The sequence below is a fragment of the Catharus ustulatus genome, chromosome 1 (genome assembly GCF_009819885.2).
Source record: "Catharus ustulatus isolate bCatUst1 chromosome 1, bCatUst1.pri.v2, whole genome shotgun sequence".
NCBI classification, from domain to species: Eukaryota; Metazoa; Chordata; class Aves; order Passeriformes; family Turdidae; genus Catharus; species Catharus ustulatus.
The window spans coordinates 109755025-109779541 of NC_046221.1; the positions used below are offsets into that span (position 1 = coordinate 109755025).

Below are 24517 nucleotides of genomic sequence, written 5' to 3' on the forward strand. Positions count from 1 at the left end.
TGGACTACTATGTAGTTTATTAGATTAATTAAGAAAATTGAATAGAACAATGAATTAAAATACTATTGACCGCACTTATCTTTAATGGCATTCACTTTTTACTGTCTTGGGAAATGTTGCATGTTCTTGTTTCTGGCTTTCACGGTGTCATCTCTTTGGCTGCTGGAAATCTGTGCACTGACATTCTTCTGAAGCACTCATGGAAAGGTAACTGGCTTTTAATTTCATAGTTTTTTTCAGGAGAATGGTACTTGTGTTTATTTTTATTTTTCTTTTCTACCTTCTCTGTTTATTCTCTCCTTCTGTCTGTTAGGGGTATATTATTTAGAGAGGTATTAAATACTAGATTTCGAAATCTAGGATCCTGAGTGTTATGATCCTACTGTACAGATTGCAATTTGACATTTCAAATACTCATCTAATGTTTAGATATTTCTTGATGACACTCAGTCACAATTTCTTTTTAACAGCTTCCTTGCAGTTTCAGATGTAATATGTTGCATCTTGGCAAGTAAAGATTTTAATGTTAAGTTAACCATAAGATTACAGTGACTGTAATCACTTTTTGAAGTCCATTACGATCTTAGCCGTTTTATCAAAAGACATCAAAGCAGTTTCCTAATCTTATTACTTTTCCCTCCCAAAAAACTGGATTTGATTATTAATGTGTAAATGTGAGAGGAAGTAAAGAAAAAAGACTCTGAGATAATTAGTTCTCGAAGTTGAGGGGGAAAAAAATTACAAAATATAATCCTGGCATTTGATATAAAATGTGTGAAATCTTGATTATCTCTTTATATTAATGTTATTGTGAAATATGTTTATTTATGTTTAGGTGATTAGTTCTGAATGATTCTTTCAGAAAAGAGTTTTAAATATTACCTGTAAAATGTTAGCTGTATGTTCTTCTTAATGAAACCTTGAAACATTGCACATCGCTAGGTGGAACGGACTCCTCCCTGAATAGATATTTACTAAACTTCTGAACCTATGTGACCAAATAATTGTTCTCAGCTGCATTAGAATAAAGGACTTATTTCAGATCTAAATCCAAAGAATTATGAATAGCATGAATGATTTAAAGTGACATCAGTCAACATGATTTTTGTAACTGTCTAAAAATGTTAGCTGTCTGTTCAAAAAGTGTTAACATTTTTAACAAAGGACTTTATAAGTCAACCAAGACTTCTTCAAAAAGGTATTTGAAGATACATACCAAAGAATTTTTACATCCACTGATAGTATATGGAAGTCAGTAATTCCTCACTTAAACATTAAGAATTAAATAATACACAAGGCAAGGACTGTATATAATTGCTGATGAAAATATATACAGATGTTTTGGCAAGATTTTCATGCTTTCTATTTCATACATGTTGATGTAACTTCTTTAAATGTATTGTATTTAAATGATATGTCTTTTTAATAATATGCCTCATTCTCAAGGAACTTTTTATATAAGTGGGCATAACTAGTGTTGTTTTCCATTTATCTAAAGCTGAATGAAAAAAATTAGCAGTGCACTCTGTTTTGGCAGTTGCACTGCATTAACTACATGCTCTTTTTGAGGTGACAGTTCACTATAGACCTTTGTCCTGTGCAGTTATTTCAGTAATTATTTTGGGTGCATTTAAACTTGTGATCCAATCCAAAATCCAGAAATTAACTTTATGAGAAAAAGAAGCTCAAAAAGATTTTTTGATAACATTTTTTTCCTCTAGCAGAAAATATTACTTGCTGTTAGCTTTTAATTTGAACAAGAAAAGTGAAAACTTCAGAATAAAATGTGACTGGTTTGAGTTATTTATCAGATTAAAGACAGATAGCACTTAAAGAGAGATGTTCATTAACATTATTGTTAACTGTATACTTTCACCAAAATGTTGTCAGTTCTGTTACCAAGTTGCATTTACCCACCTAGAATTTTACAGGTTACTTACAGACTTTGATATCACTGAATCATATTTATTGTTTTGAAAATCTTTTAGCAAACAGCTCGACCATTTCAAAACACAATCCTTTAGAAGCATCCATATAATTTCTTCTGAAAATGTATGTAATAGAAATATGACCAGTAGATTTTTTTTTTGAGAAGTGCTTTAATACCTGTTTTTATGATGGATAACACTCCATTGAGCACATAGATCAAACATTAAGGGTGACATAACAGATTTATCATAAAAATACCAGTGTAAGTTTTATTGCAGTCTTTCCAAGTTATGGGTCAGAAATGATTTTCTAAAGATTGTGGGGTATCCTTCACCTTTCTCTTAAGAATGCTGAAGATTGCTGACTGCATTCATTTCTGTATTTTGTGTGGGATACTTTTACTAGAAATTTTTCTAATTGAGTTCTTAGGTACCCTGTTAGTTCCCATGCTTAAGGTGAATGAGAATAATGATAGGTGAGGAAAGGTTAGAGCAGAGATTTTTGAACTCACATTTTTAAAGGGAACACCATTCCCTAGCAACCTGGGGTATGTTTATGTTCATTTGTTCAGTTGCCATCTGAGAGAAATGAAGTTGAATCCCTGAAATATAAGACAGAAGATGGAAAAAAATGGCAATAAAGAAGCTGAAATTACTAATGGAAATAAAAGGAATATCCAGGAACTGGATGCTAGAAATGGTAAGTGAAAATAAATCTGGAAGGCATTCCCAAGGAGAAATGAGTTACACTCTTAAAAAAACAAAAAAACCAAAAAAACTAACACCCAACCAACCAACCAACCAAAAAACTACCACCAGATGATTAGTTTGACTTTGACAGTGATGCCACTCTTGATTACTTGCTGAAGTATATAAGCAATATTATTTAAGGAGGTCTGTGTTTTCTGTACCTGTATTTTAAGAATAAGACCTTATTTTGAGACTTCAAGTATGCCAGTTTAATTGAAAAAGTCTGTGTGAAATGCTTGACTATTAAAGTAATTAAATAAGCTTGTAAGAATATCTTAGGTTATGAAAATGTGATTGGAAAATATATTGCATATTGCAAACATTTGCATGCAAACATTTTTCCTTTTTTTAAAAAATGTACTTTCTATAATTTGTATTGATAATGTTTTTCAAAATCCCTTTTGAAAGTTAGGTTTAAAGAGGAGAGTTAATTTTTGTAAACCTTGTCCCATCTTGCTGTTTCTCACTTCTGTTGTAGAAGTTCAGGGTCCACAGGAAATCTGACTATGGGTTGTACAAACAAAAGTACATTATATCTGAAATGTAGAAGATAGTAGGAAATTGTAAGTAGTCTTCTACTGTGACACTCATTGTTTTTATTTTATTGCTATTCATGAATTTCTTTACTGTTTTGCCTTGAAAAAATAATATAAAAATCTTTTATATGCCGAAATATTCATGTTGCCTCTTAAAGTGGTGCTGCTGTTGGGTACAGCTGGGTTAACGGGCCTGTGAAATCAGAGTATAAATTCCTCAGCATTTCAGCTTTTGGAAGCGAAAATGCTGTGACAAAGTGCAGTGTCACTAGAGCCTATTAACAATGCTGTGAGCTTGCAGTGGAAGCAGCGCACCCCAAAATGTCAGGCAGCGGGACTGTTGTCGAGAGGTAATTAGGAGCAATTAGCCAGTCTCCCTGCTGGGCAGATCGCCGTTGCCTTTATCCTTTTTGCCCTTCCCCCTGCTGCCACTGCAGGGTAAGGAGTTATAGCAGTGGTGGTTCCCTGGTAGAGAGAGAGTGTGTGTGAGAGAGTGTGTGTATGTATGTGTGTGTGTCCGTGCGGACGCCCCGGCCCCCTCCCCGCCCCGCCGCATTGTGGAGGGAGGGACCGGACCGCGGCCGCCTCCGCCGCCGTGCGGGGCCGGGCGCCGTCCGTGGTGCTGATCCAGCGGGGCCGGGCGCTGTCCGAGGTGCTGATCCAGCGGGGCCGGGCGCTGTCCGAGGTGCTGATCCAACGGGGCCGGGCGCTGTCCGAGGTGCTGATCCCAGAGGCGCCGGGAGCCGTCCAAGGTGCTGAGCCGTGCCGCCCGGGCGGCACCATGGTGTTCGCTCCAGGTAAGGGCAGCTGCATCCCGATCCCAGACGGGTAGCCTTCCTGGAAGGCCCTGGCCGTGCCGGAGAGCTGCTGTGGGGAGGGGGTAATGGGTGAGGCAGAGGCAAGTAGGTTCAAAGAAGGTGGTTTAGGTTAGGATTTCTTTAGCTGTGGATCCAAAGGTTATGAGGGTCACCCCTGCGGTTCTCATCAGGGACAGGAGCCTCCTATACAACTGTGCAGGGTGCTGTGCTTGTCAAACTGCACTCAAGGGTCACAAAGGGGGATGTGGCCTTGCAGTGACTGGTGAGTGAGTCCCCCTCTGCACCCACACCAGTGGCTGCCAAAATGACCATCCCTGAAACTCATGGGGACAATTTACAAATTTCATTTCCTCTTTCCTCCTTCTCAGAACAAAATAAGTATTTGAATGAAAGAGAGCAGAAAGTTTGTTCAGTCCAGTTTTTACTGGAACAAAACTGAAGATTTCAGCAGTTCATGTCTAATGTGAGATCTCACTGTATAAGGGTGCAGAATCTCTAGTGCATGGTATACTTTTATGTTAACCCATAAAAGAAGCAAAACTACAGCAAATCTTTATTGGGTTTGGTACATTCTGCTTGGAAATATGCAGTTGGTTGTTCAGAAAAGGATGAGAGGGCTGAGAGGCCTGGTAGCTCCAGGGTGTAAGTCATGCGTAATATCTTCTATAGGGACATAGCTTGAAAAATAACTTCATTAAAGATGTATTACTTTCAGTAAAATAGTGGGTCAATAGAAAAGGGAAAGTAAATGCTGCAACTTGACAATGACTAACTATTAACACCCTTGTTTTGCAAAGCTAACGGAAGTTTTATCTTCTTTGAAATTCTATATCCAATCTCTGAAAGGACAATTATCCAAAAGCTTTACACTTTCATATAAAAAATATCTTGAGACTGACTTTGCTAACCCAATTGAGTCTAATTTTTTGAAAAACAAAAACCAGTATCTCTTTTTAACAATCTCGTTAATTTTGTCTGTTTAACTGCCTGGTTGCTCTCTAATTTCGTACATTCATGTTTACATTGTTCTGAAATTGGAACCAACTTATTTATCTTAACAGAACAATCCACTGCTTTTTTTTCAGCATTAGTGGCTCTTTCCTGAACTTCTTTTGTCTGTCAGAATGTCACCATTAACTGTACAAGTATTTGAAGTGCTCTGTGGGACTGGAATATTGCAGGAAGAGATTACCCCTAAAATAATGAAAACATGCACATTTTTTCCCCAAAGGCTGACGAAGAACAAACCTCTAAGCTCATTAATAACTGCATGAATTGTTCTTTTCACAACTCTAATCCATAGACAAAAAAAAACCCCCTCTATCCAAAACTCTTTTATATAGTCATTCTTCAGTTATCCTTTACTCAAAGAAAAGCTCATGGTCTCCTTGCAAATGTTTCCATAAAATACATAGGGCGACTAAATCGGAATTTGTAAAAGAGAGGATAAAACAATCTGTTGTGTTCAGACTGAGCAAGCATGAGTAGATTCCAATTTTTCATTGCTTTTCTTGCCTGCAAATCAGCCCCATCCTGGCATTATCTCTTCTCCAGATATTAAAAAAAAAAAAAAAAAAAAAAAAAAACCCAAACAAACAAAAAAAAAAGTTAAGAGGTTTAGGCATCTTTAGCATCTTCATAGTACTTAAAGCCATGTGATGTAAAAATACTATAAGTTTGCTAAGAAACTGAGTTTCATTTCTTCAATTAACTTTCTTATTTTATCTCACTGAATGACCTGATTTTCTGTTCCATTTGTTTGTTTGGGGAGTGAGGGGAGAGGAAGTAAAAGATTTATCTTACTGTAAATGATTATGGTCAGAATGATAATTTTTAAGAATGGGGTAGAAAAAAGAAAACAAAACAACAATCAAGAGGAAATTCTCTTCCAGGAACAAAAATTGTGGAAGTCATTTACATGACAACAAAGATAAGATTTTGCAGATGAATAAGATAATGGTCTTTTTCTTAAGATCTTGGACATGTTAGTTCAGAGCTCTGAATTAATGGGCTATATTTATAAACTATTAAGTAAAAGCAGCTTATGAAGTTTAAATAACTTTTTAAAAGGCAAAGCCTACTGACTATTTACTGAATATATACTTTCCTGTTAATCTTCAACTCCCTAAAACTTATATCTACTATATTGAAAAAATAACACAACAAAGCAGCACAAAACAAACAACCTCCAAAGAAACCTGGATATTATTGAGATAGATAGATAGATAGATAAAAATTATTGTAAAATGACCAGTACTCTAGGCCAAAATTGGACCTCCTGGCTCATTTTAAACAGTGTACTGCTATTTGTAGGTATGCAAAAGAGTAGTCTTCATTTTCTTCATTTATTCATATTCTTCCTTCACACTTAAAATTAACATTGAGACTGTTCCAGAAAAGGAACTAAGCATACAGTTTTTCCTTACTTGGTTTAATTTTACTGGGGCTTCTTTGCACTGTCTAGTGCTGATTGATTAATGATATGCTGATGTACAGGAAGTGCAGTCCAAACTCAATGAGATGTCTGGGCATTCATTTTTCCTGCATAATTCACACATGTTGTGCTGCCCTTAGAGTGGGGGGATGATAGATGAGCTTCTCATAAAAACTTTGAGTTACAAGATTTAACTTCTTTACTTTTCCTGAACTGAAATGCTTTAGGCAGCTGCAGAAGTAGATAAAAATGTGTTATTTTAAATTGCATGTAAGGATGGAAGTACATATTAGACTGCAGTAGAGAAGCATGAAATTTCAAGGATTAGATCAAAAACCAGAGAAAAGTCATAATTTTGAATTGGCAGATCTTATAAAGTTTTAAAAAAACTTTCTTTAGAAGATAGTGTATTCTAGAATTTTAAAAAATATTAATACCAGATTAGCCTATAAAATATTGGTCACTATAAATACAGTAATTTCACGAATACAAGCCGCACCAATTTGACCAAAATTTTGGTGGAAACCCGGAAGTGCGGCTAATATTCCGGGGCGGCTAATCTATTAACAAAATTCTAAAAGCTGCCAACACGGAAGTGAGAGCCCGCGGCAGCCCCAAGCCAAGCTGGAGCCCGGCCGGCCCCGGCTGAGGTGGGAAAGCCTGGCAGAGGCGGGGCCAGCAGTGTGGGGGGCGGGCGGCAGAGCCTGAGCCAGCAGGGCGGGGCAGGGAGGGCGGCAGAGCCTGAGCCAGCATGGCGGGGGAGCCCGGGAGAACTGGGGCTAGCAGTGCAGGGGAGCATGGCAGAAGCAGGAAGGCCGGCGGGTGGGGCTGCCTGGCAGCGGGGGAAGCCCAGCAGAATCGGGGCCAGCAGCGTGGGGGAGCCCGGCGGTGCGGGGGCCTGCAGTGCCGGCCAGGGCGAGGAAACGCGGCGGTGGTGCAGACGGGAGGGGGCGACCGGCGAGCCTGGTGGCGGCGGCGGCAGCCCTGCCGGCGGGGCGAGCGAAAGCGGCGCCGCTCGCGAAAGCGCCGCCGCTCGCGAAAGCGGCGCGGGGCGGGCACGGCGCGGGGCGGGCGCGGCGCTCGCGAGGCGCGGCGCGGGGCGAGCGAAAGCGGCAGCGGGGCGAGCGAAAGCGGCAGCGGGGCGGGCGCCGAGCCCGGCGGCGGCAGCCCTGCCAGCCGGGCGAGCGAACGCGGCAGCGGGGCGGTGCTGACGGGAGAGGGGGGCCAGCGAGCCCGGCGGCGGCGGCAGCACCACCCGGCCAGCCCCGCCGAGCCGTGGCGCTGAGCTGGGCCACCCGGCCCCGTCGGCAACCATGAGCGGGCCGAGCCTTCCTGGCCCCGCCCCGAGCCAGTAAAGCCCGCTATGCCGCGATCCTGTTACTAATTGGCCAATTTGTGAAAGCTGCGCACGGATTCTCGCGACGAACGAAAGTGCGGCTAATATTCGGGGTGCGGCTTATCTATTGACAAAGACAGCAACATTGTCGAGGCACCGGGGGTGCGGCTTATAATCCGTGCGGCTTGTATTCGTGAAACTACTGTAGTTCCACAGATTAAATATACACTATTGTGAAGTGGGAAATAAAGAGGTATTAGAGATTTTGTTTTTTCTAAAACATTAGTAAAAATTAGATTATGCAGCAAGATTTCTGCTGATAGCAGATCATTAGTTTACAAAGAAGTGATCCCTTACAATATCAGTATTTACCAGATTTAACAGTAACTTTAACCAAACTACTTTTTTGCAGACTTTCACTTACTTTTTCAAAAATTACCTTGGGCATATTCCTTGCTTATTTTCAATACCAAAATGTTTCCCAAAATATTTTCCAAGTGCAAAGATTTAAAAAAAATACTCTTTATTTACGATTTGTCTGAACAAATACAATACAAAGGTGTTTTTCATGCTTTAAGGTTTTTTTTCTAATGCTATTTTGCACAAATCACTCAAACATGCACTGATATAGCATAAACATGGCCTGCATTTTTAAAATTAACTTGGGATTAAAGTTAGAAACCTATTAAGGATGTCTGAGCTACCTAAAGGGCTTTCTAAATCTCTGTAGACTGTAATTTCAGTGATCATTTTAGTATATTTTGAGAATTTTGCACTACTCTTACTTTGTAAAACAATAACTAAAATAACCAAATAATAGAGTCTCATCATTGTAGGCCATAATTGTTTCATCTAGTACAAAGCTGTGGTGTTTTGTTGGCTTTTTTTTTCTTTGTTTTTTCTGTTTGTTTTTTGGCACAGTTTATTCTAGAAAAGAATCCATTTTGAACTGAATACCTCAGGAAAGATTGGAATATTTACACTGACAGGTTGTTTCAGGTCAAACACTCCATTTCTTAAACTTGTGTCTGCTTTGAATTGTGTGATTTAATCTTTCAGGTGAATCTTGTTATTTGTCAGTGTAATTTGAAGAATTCCTTTTACCTGACAGTTTCTCTATTACTAGAAACTCAGATGCTTTATTCAACACCCTATAGTTCTAAAATAAGGAGGAAGATACAGAATTAATTTTCGTATCAATATTTTTGTGTTAAAAAAAATGTGTGAACACAAAGTTTAAAGATAGGCATTAGAGAAGTCAGGATATTCATAGCTCAGCACCTTTTCTGTGCAAAAGCAACACCACCAGTAGGTTTTCAGCAAGCTTTTCATCAGCACAGCTGTTCTTAACGTTTTTAAGCTGGGAGCAACATAGCAGACTTGTATAATGACACTGAAGATCAGAAACGCATCCTGTACCAGACATTTTAGGAATCTCATTACCCTGCAATTGAAGACATCGCAGCTGCATACTGAAACAGATGCATGTACTGATCTGAATAGTCCTGATCTTCTCCAGTGGAAAATCTGGGATAGCAACAACCTGTTGTGTTGCAGAATGTGACAATGAGAAATTTCTTGACATAATTTTTCTTTTTTTGATTATAGTGTTGCAGGTACTTTTACAGATTCCTGACCACAATGCCCAGATCAAGACAGCATGGAAGGGCCTGTTCATAAATGCAAAAATTGCCATCAATAACTTTACTTCTTTGAAGGTACCCTGTTGTGGGATATCTCCAGTGTTTGTGCTGACTGTGGTACTTTGGCAATTCAGTTATGAAGTATATTTCATCCATGAGAATAAGGCAGGACACAGTCCTTGTTCTTATTAATTTCTGTGCTATATTCTGCTAATGCTCTGAGTTCTGCAGGCCCCACCAAAAATCCCTAATAAAAAAATGTAAAAGTATATCCATGTAGGATTCTAATTTGATAGCTTCATGTTCATAAAGTCCATGTGTAGGACATAATTTGAAAGTGAAAAACAAAACTCTTTGCCAACTTCATGTAGTCTGATATAATGGAGGTTTTGTCCAGTATTTGTTATGGCTGGTAGTGAGTATGAAGGCCAGTTGCTGCCCAAAAGTGTCTGAATGCATTTACAACTCTCAACAGTAGTTCAAAGTGTTTGCCACCTGGTAGGAAGAAATCAGATAGGAAGAAATTCTTTTTCTCTTTTGCTGAGGAAAAATGTTTCGTGTGCTGACCTTTTCCCAGTGACACATTGATCTTTCCCTCGCTATGAAACTCCACTAGCAGACCTCATTAGTGAGGTGAAAGAAATTTAGTTCATAGATATTCAGAAATGTGATGAAATTAGAAAGTTAAGAAAATAATCAACAGTCCTAGGTACAATCTTTCTTTAAAATACAAATCAACATAATGTTTAAAAATGGCACAGAATTTATTTTTTCAAATTATTTTTAACAGAACTGAAGGCTTGAATAAGTGAGGCTGTCACCTTTCACTTCACTGTCACGGGATTGAGTCCTATTCAGGTTAGGTGTGAGAAGAATTCTGTTATTACAGTGGCTATGTATGGCCTATATTGAAGGAGCTGTCCATAGTTTGGGATAGTGGTAATAAGTGATACATTCCTTATTAACATCCTTACTGGAACTGTTTATTGAGCAGGAAAGTCAAATTGTAAATGTAGAAAAGGAATGAGTTACACTGATCTCTAGAGTTTGTCCCTCCAAGTCATTATTCTTGCAGGTGAATTGTTCTCATGTATTTGTTATAAATAGTATCATTCCAATCTTACAAGTTTTATTGTGCTAATGGAAATAAATACCCTTACTATAAAATACAGTGAAAGGTAGATTAATTTCTATACCTCTAATCCTGTCTAATAAAGATTTTGTTAAGGACATAATACATTGTATTATGTTACAAATACAAGGTTAAGGAAAAACTATTTGCAAGCAATTAATTTAAATTTATTTTTAGGCTTTGTGAAATTTTTGACTACTAGTTGACCATCTGCATCATGTTTTTTATGTAATAACTTGAAAGATTCTACTGAACTTTAGTGAATATCAGTCAATTGGAACAGAGTCTTTACTGATGTTAGCAGAAATGAAAAGCTGACCTGAATATCCCTAAAATGCTTCAGGTCCTTTTTGCCAGGGAAGTCAGGGCAGGTGAGCTCTGTGTTGCTGTTGTCTGCCCTTGCAAATCCTGTAGTTGTTTGTCCAGAAGATACTGTCTTCGTTCGAGAGAGAGTTTGAAATTTTTTACCTGAAGAAGTCAATTGAGGCATATTCTACTCAGGTATTTCTGTAATGGTGAGACGGACGTAACCTTCATTTGCTTCATTTTGTACTATATATATTCAACAGAATAACCCTGCATTTTCTTTATTTGGGCAGTGAATCCACTCATGATTTATCAGTACAGAGGGGTTGCATATCCATTAACACTTCTGTTAAATACTTGCAGTTTGACATTACATTTTGTCTTGAAGTAAGGTTTCTTAATAGAGCAGAAAATATTTCTCTGGGAAGACAGAGAATCAGTTGCAAGAGTAGAAAATGGCATGTGATGCCATCCTGTTGTCGAGAGATTCTGTCAAGTAAAAAATACCTAAAAAGGGTTTTGTTCATTCAAGGTGCCTTTTAGGTCTTTATAATCTTTAATTTACTTTTTATTATTACTTTGTGTATATGTGTATATGCCCAAGGGAATTGACTGAACCTGTGTCAGGAGAGGTTTAGGTTGGATGTTAGAGAAAAGTTCTTCACCCAAGGGCTGGTCATGCTACTGGAACAGGGTCCTCAGGGAAATGGTCACAGCACCAAGGCTGACTGGATTCAGAAGTATTTCGACAACACTCTCAGGCACATGGTGTGACTCTTGGGGATTGTCCTGAACAGGGCAGGAGTTGGACCTGATAATCTTGATAGGTCCCCTCCAACTCAGCATATTCTGTAATCTGAGATTATATATATATATATAACCTCAGCCTCAGTTGCTAAAACTGTATTTACAGCTTTCATACTCCACTCACATTCTAAAATAAACAGGGAACTGTTTCTATACTGCTGTGCATGTGCAAATTTAGGGCTATTTGGGGGGATTTTTTTTCCTGGGGGGTTTTGGTTTGGGATTTATTTTAGAGCTAGAGGAGGGCTCTGATTTACCTGGCATTTGGCCAAAAATTTTTTGACTCTGAAAAATCTGGTATAAATTGAAATATATCTAAAACGTAGCAGGATATTTTTGCTGGCTAAACCAGCATGTTTGATGGATTTTACGGGTTATGTAACCTCTTCCCTATTTTCTACATTTAGAAAAGAAAAACATGTTCAGATCTTGTAAATTTTAATTAACTGCACATAGTTCTTTAAGACCAAAACTCACAAAAAGTTGTAGAAATACAAACACAGCAGCTATCAAAATAAACCTCCATTGAAAACTTGCCCTTTGCTTATGCTGTATCATGGTGGATACTGAAAGTCTTCTAACACAAAAGCAGTATTTCAAGGGGGATCAAAATGAGTTTTTTTATACAGATTCAGAAGACCTACATAGATGTTATCTAGGTTTCTGTGCTTAATGTTTTCTTTTTAGATTGGAATCTCTGAGCACCTGAACTGTAGAAAATAGTAGGCAGAGGGGGTCAGATGATAAGTGGTGTCCCTTTGGGGCCCATCTTGAGACTGGTGCTCTTGATACCTTCATCAGTGACATGGACAGTGGAATCCAGTGCACCCTCTGCAAGTTTGCAGATGACAAGGAGCTGAGCTCTGCAGTTGGCCCAACAGAAGAATGGGGTGCTGTTCAGAGGGACCTGGACAAACTTGAGGACCTCATAATGTTCAACAAGTCCAAGTGTAAAATACTGCACATGGGTTGAGGCAATTCCAGAGACGAACACAGACTGAGAGAAGAACTCATTGAAAGCCGTGAAAAGGACTTGGGTGGATGAAAAACTGAATGTGAGCCATCAGTGCAATGAGCTGAATGTGGGCTCTTACAGCCCAGAAACCCAACCATATCCTGGGCTACATCAAGAGCAGTGTGGCCAACAGGTCAGGAGAGGTGGTTCTCCCACTCACTCTGGTGAGATCCCACCTGTAGGGCTGCATCAAGCTCTGGCATCCTCAACACAAGAAGGACATGGACCTGTTTGAGTGGATCCAGAGAAGAGGAAAAAAAGATGATCAGAGAGCTGGAGCACTTCTCTGATGAAGGCAGTTTGAGAGTTAGGGTTGTTCAGCCTGGAGAAAGGAAGACACTGGAAGACCTTCAGGGAGCCTCCCAGTGCATAAAAAGGGCTTATAAGAAACAGGGAGAGTGACTTTTTACATGGGCAGATAGTGATAGAACAATGTGGAAAGGTTTTAAGCTAAAAGAGGGAAGGTTTGGATTAGATGTTAGGAAGAAATTCTTCACTGTGGGGATGGTGAGGTACAGAAACAGGTTTCCCAGCAAAGTTCTGGGTGCCCCATGGTAGAGGGTTTAGAATTAGATGTTCTTTAAGCTCCCTTCCAATCCAAACCAATCTATGATTCTATGATATGGGTCACCTGTGCCACTGGACCTCTCCCGCCTTGGAAGAATCACAGCTTTTGATATAGAGAGGTTTCTTATTTTAGTATTTGAAATGTGTTCTCTAAAAGAAGTAGGAAAATTGTGCAGATGAAGAGAATGTAAATTTTTCATTAACTTTGAAGCAGATGGTCCCAGATGCTCTTTAGGGAATATCTTATTTTTAATACACTGAACTGCAGCCTCAGACTCAAAAATCCAGTTAAATTATTCTTAGTTTACAGTATTGAATCCAGAAATATTCCTTTTGGGACCGAAATCTGAGTATCACATTTATGGGTTTGGGTGTGGCAGAATTGTCTGTGACTATTATTTTGAACTACATTCAGTCTTCAAAGCTGAAAAACACTGTCCTTAAGGACAGAATTTATTGCTATATGTGAAAATACTAGAAAATATATAGATTGAATTGTATAATCGAGTTTTAGTTAATATTATTGAACTATGTCAAGAAATCTTACTAAAACGTTGAAAAATACTTTAGATAGGTCTCAGAAATCTCTTAATCTAAAAATACTCGTTTTCACTGGCATATTTCAAATAGTATAAAATAACTTGCTGGAGTCTTTAAAAAGATAGCTTTATATAGCAAAAAACTCAAAGAGAATTCCAGATATTCTTATCTCTTAAGAAAGAGTAAAAACTCAGTGGGAAAATAATTGCAGAACCTGAGTTGAGATATAGCCAATGACTGGATAAAAAGGTACAATGAAGTGTTGCTCTGGAGATATTAATATGTTCTTTGAGACGCTTATCTGCATTTCTGATCTCCTCTTTTCCTTTATATTGCTCCTCCATTTGTATTCAGAGCAGAGTTATTCCAGGTTCATTCTTAAAATTTATTTTGAAGAGCAAAGTAGTCTGTGCTGGACCCCTTCATGATGCAGTTCCTCTTCCATGCTGGTTGAACAGCAGGAATTAGGAATGAGTTTAGGGCAGAAAATAAACCTAAACTGAACCTTAACTTTTCTACTGAAAGAAAGAAATGTTGTAATTCCCTGCACACAGCAGGTCAGGGAATTGGATAAACACAGGATCCTACATTAAAATACTTTTGGCATTTCTGATAGGTACAGTGTCCTCACTTCTTCCTCAAGGAATCAGGATGAGTATTACCTCCTCATGCTTGACAGCTATTAGTCAGGACCTCACCAGGCTCCATTTTAGAGCATGATAAATGGTACTGAGCAGAATTAACTATAGTGCAGTTACGAATGCATTTACTTTTTTTAAGATTAAATTTGGAACTTCATTGGACCTTTTCCTGAGGTCTCTGAGCTGACATTGTTACTGAAATTGAGATAAATTTGGTCTCTAATTCTGTAAGATAGTTTTATGACTTTCATGTGCAAAGTTTGTTTGTGCACATGTGTTGGAAAATCTTCAGCCCTGGCTGATTGCCATGTTCATTTTGTTCTGGATGTGATTAACATGACTCATCAAAATTTCCTGATTATGTATCTCTTCTTCAAATTAGGCTTCTTGTGCTAAAATCCCAACACCAACCTCTAAAGCAAATCAAAGAAGGACATTTTTTAACCACTTAAAATCACAGGTTACAAAATATTCACCAGAGGAGGTTCACCTAGGACTTCCACACTGTGGCCAACAAGATGGAGAGATACATCACTGCCTAATGCTAGAGGGAAGCTAGAGAACTGAACCTGCTTAAAGAAGTGAATCTGGTTTCTTGTAGAATAATATCAATCTTGATGCAAAGAATATTACTGTCAATTATTTAAACACATACATGATGTCATTACAAACCTGCTGGATTCTCTAAGGTTTTTCAATATCTATGAACACATATAAACGATAAAGTTTATAAAAAACAGTTTAGGTAATAACATGCAGCTTTTTTCTGTATACACAGCTCTTATGCATCCACACTGGACCATCTGATGAATTCTAACCATCCCAGTCCTGTCTACTTATACTTCCACTCTATTTAAAATTTTCCTTAGTACTGTCAGCTGAATTGTAAAAATTATAGTAATAATTTTCAATAGAATTGAAATAGATTTTCCAGAGATCAGTATTTTGTTTAATTAATAATAACAATTTTTGTTTAAAAACAAATTCCAATGTTCCAGTGCTGCAGGAAAGAATAATCATTAATTATTGCAATCCAAAGCAATATATTGCTAAAAGTAATGGTAAATTTTTAGTTAAAACTATACTACATAATCTTATGTAAATTTGAAGAAAAAGATACTTACTTCTTGGCTCTTTCAGCTTCAGAATTGTTGCATAAGTTTAAATTGTAGCTAACAGAGGGATGCATTATGGGTAAATCTGAGTTTTATATTGATCAGAAGTTTTTTTGGGGGAATGTGATTTTTATTATTAGTTTTAAATACAGCTAGGTTCAAAGTGGTTTATACAATCTACAGGAAGAATAAAAAGGTTTGAGGAAAGGTGAATTAAAAGATCTTTAACTTCCCCACTGTTTATTGACAGAATTAATGGATCTGGGATAGACTTGCATCTTTGCCTTTCATAGTTGACCTTCATGATAGTATTCCAAATAACCTTATGAAAATGTACAGTAGAGAACTCAGCTGTTGATTCAAACAAATTACCCATTATTGAGTGTTACTTATTAGGAGTTTTTGTAAGGTGTAATAAATTTAACTTCAAGCTGAAAGGAAATAGCTCCAGGGGATATCAACAGAAAGTGCAGGAGACTACTTTGATTGCAAGCTGGAAAGGAAGTGACTCAGGATGCTTTGAAGAAAGTAAAGTGTGTAAATGAGAAAAGGCTCATGTGCAACCAGAGTGAAGTACTTAAACATTTGATCTGGTAAATGCTTTTTCTCTGTAGTTATTTTTTTTCCAATGTATACCTTTCAAGAATATTCCATAGTCTAGAAACATCTCAGAGGGTGGAAAGTCTTACACTCAAGGAGTTCTTGGACTTAAACTAATGCTAGTTCTATAAATTGAAATGAATATTTGGAATTTACTTCAAATATTTTTATTCTTTTTCCAAACTTCTACTCTCCTCAAGCAAGTCAATTTCAAGGCAGTGACGCATGGCACTAGTTTTAAGTGGATTATGTGACTGATTCCTGCGGCCAGTCCAAAATTTTGATGTTTTTTGGATCTCTCAAACTGTACTTTGGATTGCAGAACCAGACCAGAGTTTAAAAGTTACTTTTAATCTGCTGAGTTAGTTGGCATAAAATTTACAGAGAGTAGTACAAGGTAATAAAAACACGCTGAAGGGACTTCATCATGTGTTGATGATAAAATTGCTACCTTGTATTTAGCATCACTTAACCCAGATATTTCAATTCTCTATTTACAGAATTGGGGTCTGGGTATGATGGGTGAGCATCTAAAGATACAGAATAAGATTTTCTAACATCAAGAGGAAAATGTAGTTTTTAGACAAACATAGCTAATAGGCAGTATGTGTTTCTGATATTGTTCAAGTTTTTCCCAGAAATTGCTTCAAATGACTTATTTTTCATGGAATTTTAACTTAACTAGTTATACTTCAAATCTTTAAAATGGTAGATAAAAACTAATTGTATTTTATCATCCCAGTAACTCTCACTTTGACTAGCTAAACACCAAGTACCATCAGGAGCCACATTTTTTTCACTTGATTGAAAATTTGCAGTTCTTAAAGTCCTAATTAATTTTATGGGCACTCCAACTTCTGCCTGGATGTCCACAGTAGTCTGTATTTCAGAAGATGGACATAGATATGTTCCAACTCATCCCCTTTGGGATTCTTGTATGAGTAATCTCTGCTTTCCTTAGTCAATCCCTTTCTTCTTGCTCAGAGTAGGTCCAGCATATCAATAATTAAATTAGCTTCTCATAAAACAGCTAGCTAACTGCTTTCCTTGAAATGAATAATTGGAAGAAGAGGATGTAGTGGGGATGCTTTTTGGGAGATTGCTTTTTACTCATTCAGGAAGTGGAAAAGTTGTGATTTATTGCAGTCTAAACAGCTAGAATCACAGAAATGCAGTAGGTTTGTAGTTGGAAGGAACCTCTGGAGGTCCTCTTGTCCAACTCCTACTCAAGCAGGGTCATCTAGAGCCACTTGCCCAAGACCATGTCCTGTTGGGCCAACTGTAATAGACACCATACACCCAGGGGAGCTGGATGTTAATGTCTGACTGCTTGAAATCTCTGGCATCCAACTCCTACAAATAATGGTCTCAGCACAGGCCAGACCTGGGTCAAACACAGTGTCAGGTATCACCCTCCAAAATAACTTATGATTTTCACTTACTTTCTAATTTAGATGGTCCACGCAAGCTGCCAATGGTCTCATTGGTCACATCACCCCAGGCCAATGGCTTTGATTCTCTCTGTGTCTGAAGCCAATTATCTGTTGTTATCTGAGTTGCTATCACCCTAACCATTTTACACAACTAAAAATTGAGTTTATTCAAGCTGCTTCATTTCCTTTCTGTGCATACCTAAACTCTCAGAGGCTGTGCAGAGGTAGTCCAGAAGTTTTGGGTTCTCTGTTCTTGGCTATCTCAACAAATGAAAGAATCCTCTAATGAGTTACCGCTGAGCAGACATAATCTACATCTCGCTTATCTGTGTGGTGCTTTCAGACAGGTTTTGCTCCTAAATAAACAAGTGAAGAGCCCAGGAAGAAATGCATTAGAAAACTTTTTTTTTCAACTGAGTGTTACCAAGGAAGATCTTTCTAAAGTAAAAATATTTAAACATCAGATTTTGTTGATTAATTGGCAAGGACCAAATAAATAACAAAGCATCCCTAAGGAGAGCAAACTGAGTAATTTTCAACAGCAATGTGCTTAATGACAATATGTTTTCAATGATTGATTCTGGGGATTTGTGGCTTTGGGGATTGGCAAATTTTTCACATTTCATATAACTTCATTTTCTATTCCAACATACTAATTTGTAATTAGAATTTCATGTTTATCCCTGCTTTTGTTAATACATTATCTTCTGAACATCAGATGTGTTGACTGATATTTTTCAGCCATGCAAGAAGACTAATTTATTGTGTTATAAAATGTGAGTTCATATTTGAGTACAGTAGTTTCACGAATACAAGCCACACGGATTATAAGCCGCACCCCCGGTGCCTCAACAATGTTGCTGTCTTTGTCAATAGATAAGCCGCACCCCGAATATTAGCCGCACTTTCGTTCGTCGCGAGAATCCGTGCGCAGCTTTCACAAACTGGCCAATTAGTAACAGGATCGCGGCATAGCGGGCTTTACTGGCTCGGGGCGGGGCCAGGCAGGCTCAGCCCGCTCATGGTTGCCGACGGGGCCGGCTGGGTGGTGCTGCAGCCGCCGCCGGGCTCACTGGCCCCCCTCTCCCGTCAGCACCGCCCCGCCGCTGCGTTTACGTAGTCGCCCTGCCGGCGGGCCAGGCACTGCCGCCGCTGCCAGGCATGCCGGCCGCGTCGCCGCTGCGTTGTTTACGTAGTCGCCCTGCCGGCGGGCCAGGCACTGCCGCCGCTGCCAGGCATGCCGGCCGCGTCGCCGCTGCGTTGTTTACGTAGTCGCCCTGCCGGCGGGCCAGGCACTGCCGCCACTGCCAGGCTCGCCGGCCGCCCCCTCCCATCTGCACTGCCGCCGCGTTTCCTTGCCCTGGCCGGCACTGCATGCCCCCGCACCGCCGGGCTCCCCCACGCTGCTGGCCCCGATTCTGCTGGGCTTCCCCCGCTGCCAGGCAGCCCCACCCACCGGCCTTCCTGCTTCTGCCATGCTCCCCTGCACTGCTAGCCCCAGTTCTCCCGGGCTCCCCCGCCATGCTGGCTCAGGCTCTGCCGCCCTCCCTGCCCCGCCCTGCTGGCTCAGGCTCTGCCGCCCGCCCCCACACTGCTGGCCCCGCCTCTGCCAGGCTTTCCCACCTCTGCCGGGGCCGGCCGGGCTCCAGCTTGGCTTGGGGCTGCCGCGGGCTCTCACTTCCGTGTTGGCAGCTTTTAGAATTTTGTTAATGTATTAGCCGCCCCGGAATATTGGCCGCACTTCCGGGTTTCCACCAAAATTTTGGTCAAATTGGTGCGGCTTGTATTCGTGAAATTACTGTAGTAAAGAATTATCTGTACTGTATCTGATAAGTAACATTTAATTCCATCCAAAACCACACTGTTTCAAGTGATGAGGAGAAGAAAGAACTGAATCAGGGAATCGGGCTGTGCCAAGAATCCAAGTGATTTTTCCAGTCAGTTTTTCCAGTTTAAAACATGTTTTCTATGTTTCCACAGGTTTAACCTCTTACTTGTCTTTACAGTGATGAGGACCCCAGATCTGGACACAGTACACCTGAATCTCACAGGAGCTGAGCACAGGGATAGAATCACCTCTCTTTCCTCCTGGCCACACTCACTCTTTTTGTAAAGACCAGCTTACATTTCTGGGCTACGAGCCATCTCATTTCCAGCTTTTTATCTACCAGTGTCCCCAAGTACTTCTCCACAAATCTGCAGTAATAAATTCACCACCCAGTCTGCATTGATATCAGGCATTACTTTAACCCAGGTGCAGCACCTTTTCTCTTCCCTCAAGCTTATGGCATATTCCCTAAGGAAACAAGTGATTCTTCTTTTCTTTATATCTTAAGTTTCCTTTTAAAAAAATCTGAAAGGACATTGGAAATTTATCACAATTTCAGATATGTGCCTCTCATAAAAGAACCTGACCTTTAGTTCACTCTATTTGATTTCTCTCAGGACAGAATTCTTAAAATATGTCATTAAAACAGACAGTAAACTACAAATACTATTTAATTGAATACTTGAGCATAACATTCAATTAAGAAAGAAATGAGATGGATGTCTTTAAAAACTTTAAAATCAAATCTAGTAATGTCAATAGCACCTAGTCTAAGCCTTTCAATTAGGAATGGATTTCCTATATGTCAATAAGTGTATGTCAGAATTTTTTTAATCAGTATCAACTTTGACCATTACAAAGCATTCTTTATTGTCCAAATTGCCATTTACGTTAGGAGTCAAAATACTTTTAAAGAGAAGCCTTTTGACATAAACTACTCTTCTTCATTACCAGATGTCAGTAGTCACACTATATTACTTCATTTTTCTCCACATTTTAACAGTTTAGCCAAACAAGGAAGTTTCACATAAAAATATGTGTTTTTCAGGTTTCCATGGAAAATGCTCTCTGTTTTATCTACAACAATCTGAACATTTCTTAATGTTTTGCAGATATTTTTTAAAATCTATCTAAGGGTTAATACACTGCACTAAACAAAATTTTGTACCTTGAAGTCAGTTGGAATTTGATGGATGAGGGCTTTCAATCTGAAGTAAAAAGAAATGTTAATGAAGCAGTGGTTTTTTCTGTATGGTGGTGAGAGAGTACATGTCAGGCTTGCAAAATAAAGTCCAATTCCCTATGCAGAAGCACAGCTCAAGTCAAAATGGGTGTGATTCACAGCTGGATGAGAAAATCTTCTTTCCAGTCTTAACTGCAAAACGCATCTGTGTTTGTTTCAGCTGTGAAGTCACAGCTGTCCCCAGAGCTGAAGAGTGGGTAATTGAGCTCTATGACTCAAAACTTCCTCCTTTATTCTGTCCTGTGGTGCTGAACATGCACAGGCACTTTCCACCCTAATTCATCTTCAGTATTGGCAAGTTTCCTATGCAAGAAACTGTCCCCAGTCACACTGTGATTTTGTTTCCCCCCTCCTCTTTCTCTGTCCTTCACGTTTTCATGGACTGGCCCCATGTTCTTAGTTCCCTTTCTTTTGTGTTTGGTTCTGGCAGGTGAGAAGCCAGGAACAGAGCAAGATGAAATTAAGCTGCAGATTGCCAGCAAGCAGATTGTGCAGACTGCTATCCTTCGAGCAGTGCAACAGGTTTCCCAGGAGAGCCAGCAAAAGGAGAAGCGAACAAACACCGGTACAAGCCTCCAACTAGAAAGAGGAAAATTAACCAAGAAGCATGAAAAGAAGTAAAGGAGCAGATTGGGGTTTTCCAACTCCAGTCTGCAAGTGTTTTCAGCCTTCTCTTTAATCTCAACTGTATTGGTAGTGCAATGCTACTTCTGTAAAGCAAACCAAAGTATTATCACACCTAGACATAGGGTAAAACTGCAATAGTCCTCATCTGAGAAATATTAAGTGCATTAGATGAATGACTCCATATTTATGCAGTGCCTCTTAACAGAAACAATAACCATAGCTGTAAAAGTAGTTTCAAGCACAAGCTCTTACGATACGAGCTTATTCTCAAAAGCAGCTTGTTGCCAGTGCACTCTCATGCCAAGTTCTGCGTGCAACATTTGCGTCAGTTCAACTGGACAGACTCCTCTGCGTTACTGGGTTCACTGAAGCTGTCTTCACTGAAGAAATAATTTATTGTCAGGTGTAGCAGAATGCTTTCAAGCTCCCTTGAAACACGGGTTTGTACTTTTGCTTCTTTTGCTTTGATTAGACATGAACTATGTGCTATGGCAGTATAAAGTGGATTTGGTAAGTTCTGTGAACCAGTTTATTTTTTCATCTTGGGGAAAAAAAAAATACAATCCAGTAAGACTGCAGTGACTGTGATCTATGACTATGATCATATATCTATGATCTATGTCTTTTTTTAAAAGAAGTTAAACACTGAAGTTTTAGTCTACTTATTGAAATACTTCTAAACTTCTGCATAAAATTCACTTGTGCCTCAACTATTCCTTTTAATTTTCTTGATATTGAAAGAAAAGGAACTGATGTGATGATAAGGAGTTGGCCAGCATTTGCTCCAGTTTTGCAACGTTGCTGGGTCTTGATTTAAAGAAAGTGAGCACTGAAGTGTCTTTTTAAAAGGGGGGTCAATATATTAATGTCTTTAAGGATGAAAATATACAGTATCTGAATTCTGTCATGGTAGGTATTTCTCACCTGCTGGGTGTAAAGTGACTTTAGATATTTGCCGTTGTTACATAGATTCAGCTTAAATAGCACTGCGTGAAGCTGCTAATACAGAGCTTATCCTTTCAACTGCTCTATTTAGCTGAAGAAATCCATGATGTTTCTGAAAATACAAATTAAATAAATGTACTCTTCACTTTTATGCTCCCTTTCTCTAATGATGATTGCACAATTATACATCTGAAATGAATAACAGCATATTTAATTCTAGAAATGGCTTGTAGCTCTGCTTCAAATGAATTCCTGTAGTAATAAAACTGAAAGAGACAAAGATTCCCTGCAAAACTTTCTCAACGGCTTTTCGACTCAGCTATATGATCCTCAAAGACACTGTGGGCAAAATAATTGGCTATTACTTACTGTGCCCTGTTACTTGTGTTAACCAATTTTGGGATTCCTTCTCCTGGACAGAGGCTTAGTCATGAATAACCACATAATGTAACAGTAAGTCTTTATAATCTACTTGGTTTCTTTTCTTTTTTTTTTTTTTTTAAATTTAAATTTAACAGCACTGACTCATACAAGATAGTGTTTTAGCTCAGTCTTCTTTCTCTTAAAAATGCAAAGGAGAATTCAATGTGATTGAAAGTGTTCCAAGTCATCTAGTAATGAAAAGTTACCTGTATTGCAAGTACACCAGTGATTCACTTCTGTAGACACTGGGTGAATTTTTACAGTCAAGCAAACTTTGAAAGGTGAAAGTAGTTGGGTCTTGAGGTATGTATGTGCTATTGTAATAGTAAATATTTTACAATTAGCTTTTTCACCAGTTCATCTTTGTTTGGGAGGTAACTCTTTTCTAAACACTCTGCATTTTTGCTCTCTGGGAGCCTAAGAAAACTGATCATGAATAAAGGCTCAGTTCTAAGGCTGATGAGCAGACAAGTCTGGTGGATGAGAGAGAGCAAACCTTTTGGAGAGACTCTGTGGTGCAAAACAGTGTTTGCCATGGATTCACAATGCTGCAGGAAGGAGAGATATAGAACATTTCCACGACTGAAATTATTTTACTTTTTAATGCTTTTTGCTCCCAGACATTTGAAATATGTTTGAGTTTGGGTTTTTTTGTTTTGGTTGGGTTGGGTTTTTTGTTGTTGAATTTTGTTGTTTTTTGTTTTGTTTTGTTTTGTTGGGGTCTTTTTTTGCTACTGATAATTATGTTAATAACCTTCATGTAGTTTTGAAACTGTTTCTTTGTATACCTTTTTTTTTGTTTTTAAATTAATAATTTTAGCAAAAGAAGAATTTTGAAAAACAGTGAATCTGGGCTTTTGTCACTGCTTCATATTCACTCCTGCTCCCACTATGCACTTCTACAATGTCCCTTTACTGTTCCTTTTCTCCTGTCCTAGTCCTATTAGGCACACTATTTATCACTCAACTTTTTAATAGGCATGTCCATCATTGTCAGAATACCAATGTCATTGGAAGACTAATTTCTTGGAAAATCAAAAAATGGTTGGAAGCCTTGATTTGTTATGTGCTTATTAGACAATCTCATGAAGTAAAATGTGCCCATGAGGTTTGTAGTCATGAATGCATTATTCAGCACAAAAAATATAATATCTTAGAAATATAAGGTAATCAAAAAGGTATCTATAAGTATTTAAAACAACTCACCACTTTTTAGCACTTATAGTGGTAGGCAAAATGTTGTACAAATATGGGAAATTATATTTATCACACCCCCAGAAGAACAGAAGAATCGTGTGTGTGTGGCTGTCCAGTACTATGCTTGCTATGCTGTCATTCAGGTTGATTATAACTATTTGATTGCCATATTGCACTCCTCTTTGTAAGGTTAATAAAGCAGCAATGCCTACATGGAGATTCACATGACCACGGCAGGATGTTGTAACAGATTACTAAATGCCACTGTACATCAAGTTTTTGGTCTTGTGTGGTTACACTGGAAATCCCTGCTCTAAAAAATAAAAACCAACAACTGTGACTTGGAAACAGCCATATTAATTTTATCATTTCAGAAAAATAAAAGCATTCTGTGATAATGAGTTGGAAATTACTGGATGTTTATTCAATAACAGACAATCATCTAGAAGTCTTACTGTCTCTACTCAAGTTGTGTGTGATTATTGTTTTCTGGTGGCATTTTTAATATATATTTTAATATATATTTTAATATATTTTATTTATATATATTTATTTTATATTTTAAATATGATTTTATATATATACTCTGAGTAAATATGTGTATATATACTCAGATTATTGTATGCCTACAATGGTAAGTAGATAAAATTGCA

The 24517-nt window shown here is 38.6% G+C and overlaps 1 protein-coding gene across 4 annotated transcripts; it reads left to right on the top strand.

The window, feature by feature from the left end:
• The first annotated feature begins 61 nt into the window (after positions 1-61).
• AKAIN1 (A-kinase anchor inhibitor 1) lies at positions 62-24265 on the top strand. Of its 4 annotated transcripts, none has more exons than XM_033073387.2 (3): positions 62-207; positions 2501-2628; positions 21103-24265. In XM_033073387.2, the coding sequence occupies exons 2-3, from the start codon at positions 2550-2552 to the stop codon at positions 21291-21293; spliced, it is 270 nt and encodes an 89-aa protein (XP_032929278.1). In that variant the 5' UTR covers positions 62-207; positions 2501-2549; the 3' UTR covers positions 21294-24265. The 4 variants fall into 4 exon arrangements, with proteins under 4 accessions (XP_032929278.1, XP_032929269.1, XP_032929255.1 ...); XM_033073378.1 differs by lacking the exon at positions 62-207 and adding an exon at positions 3900-4011 and having other exon boundaries at positions 2611-2628; XM_033073369.1 differs by lacking the exons at positions 62-207; positions 2501-2628 and adding exons at positions 3785-3833; positions 3867-4011.
• The last annotated feature ends 252 nt before the right edge of the window (positions 24266-24517 follow it).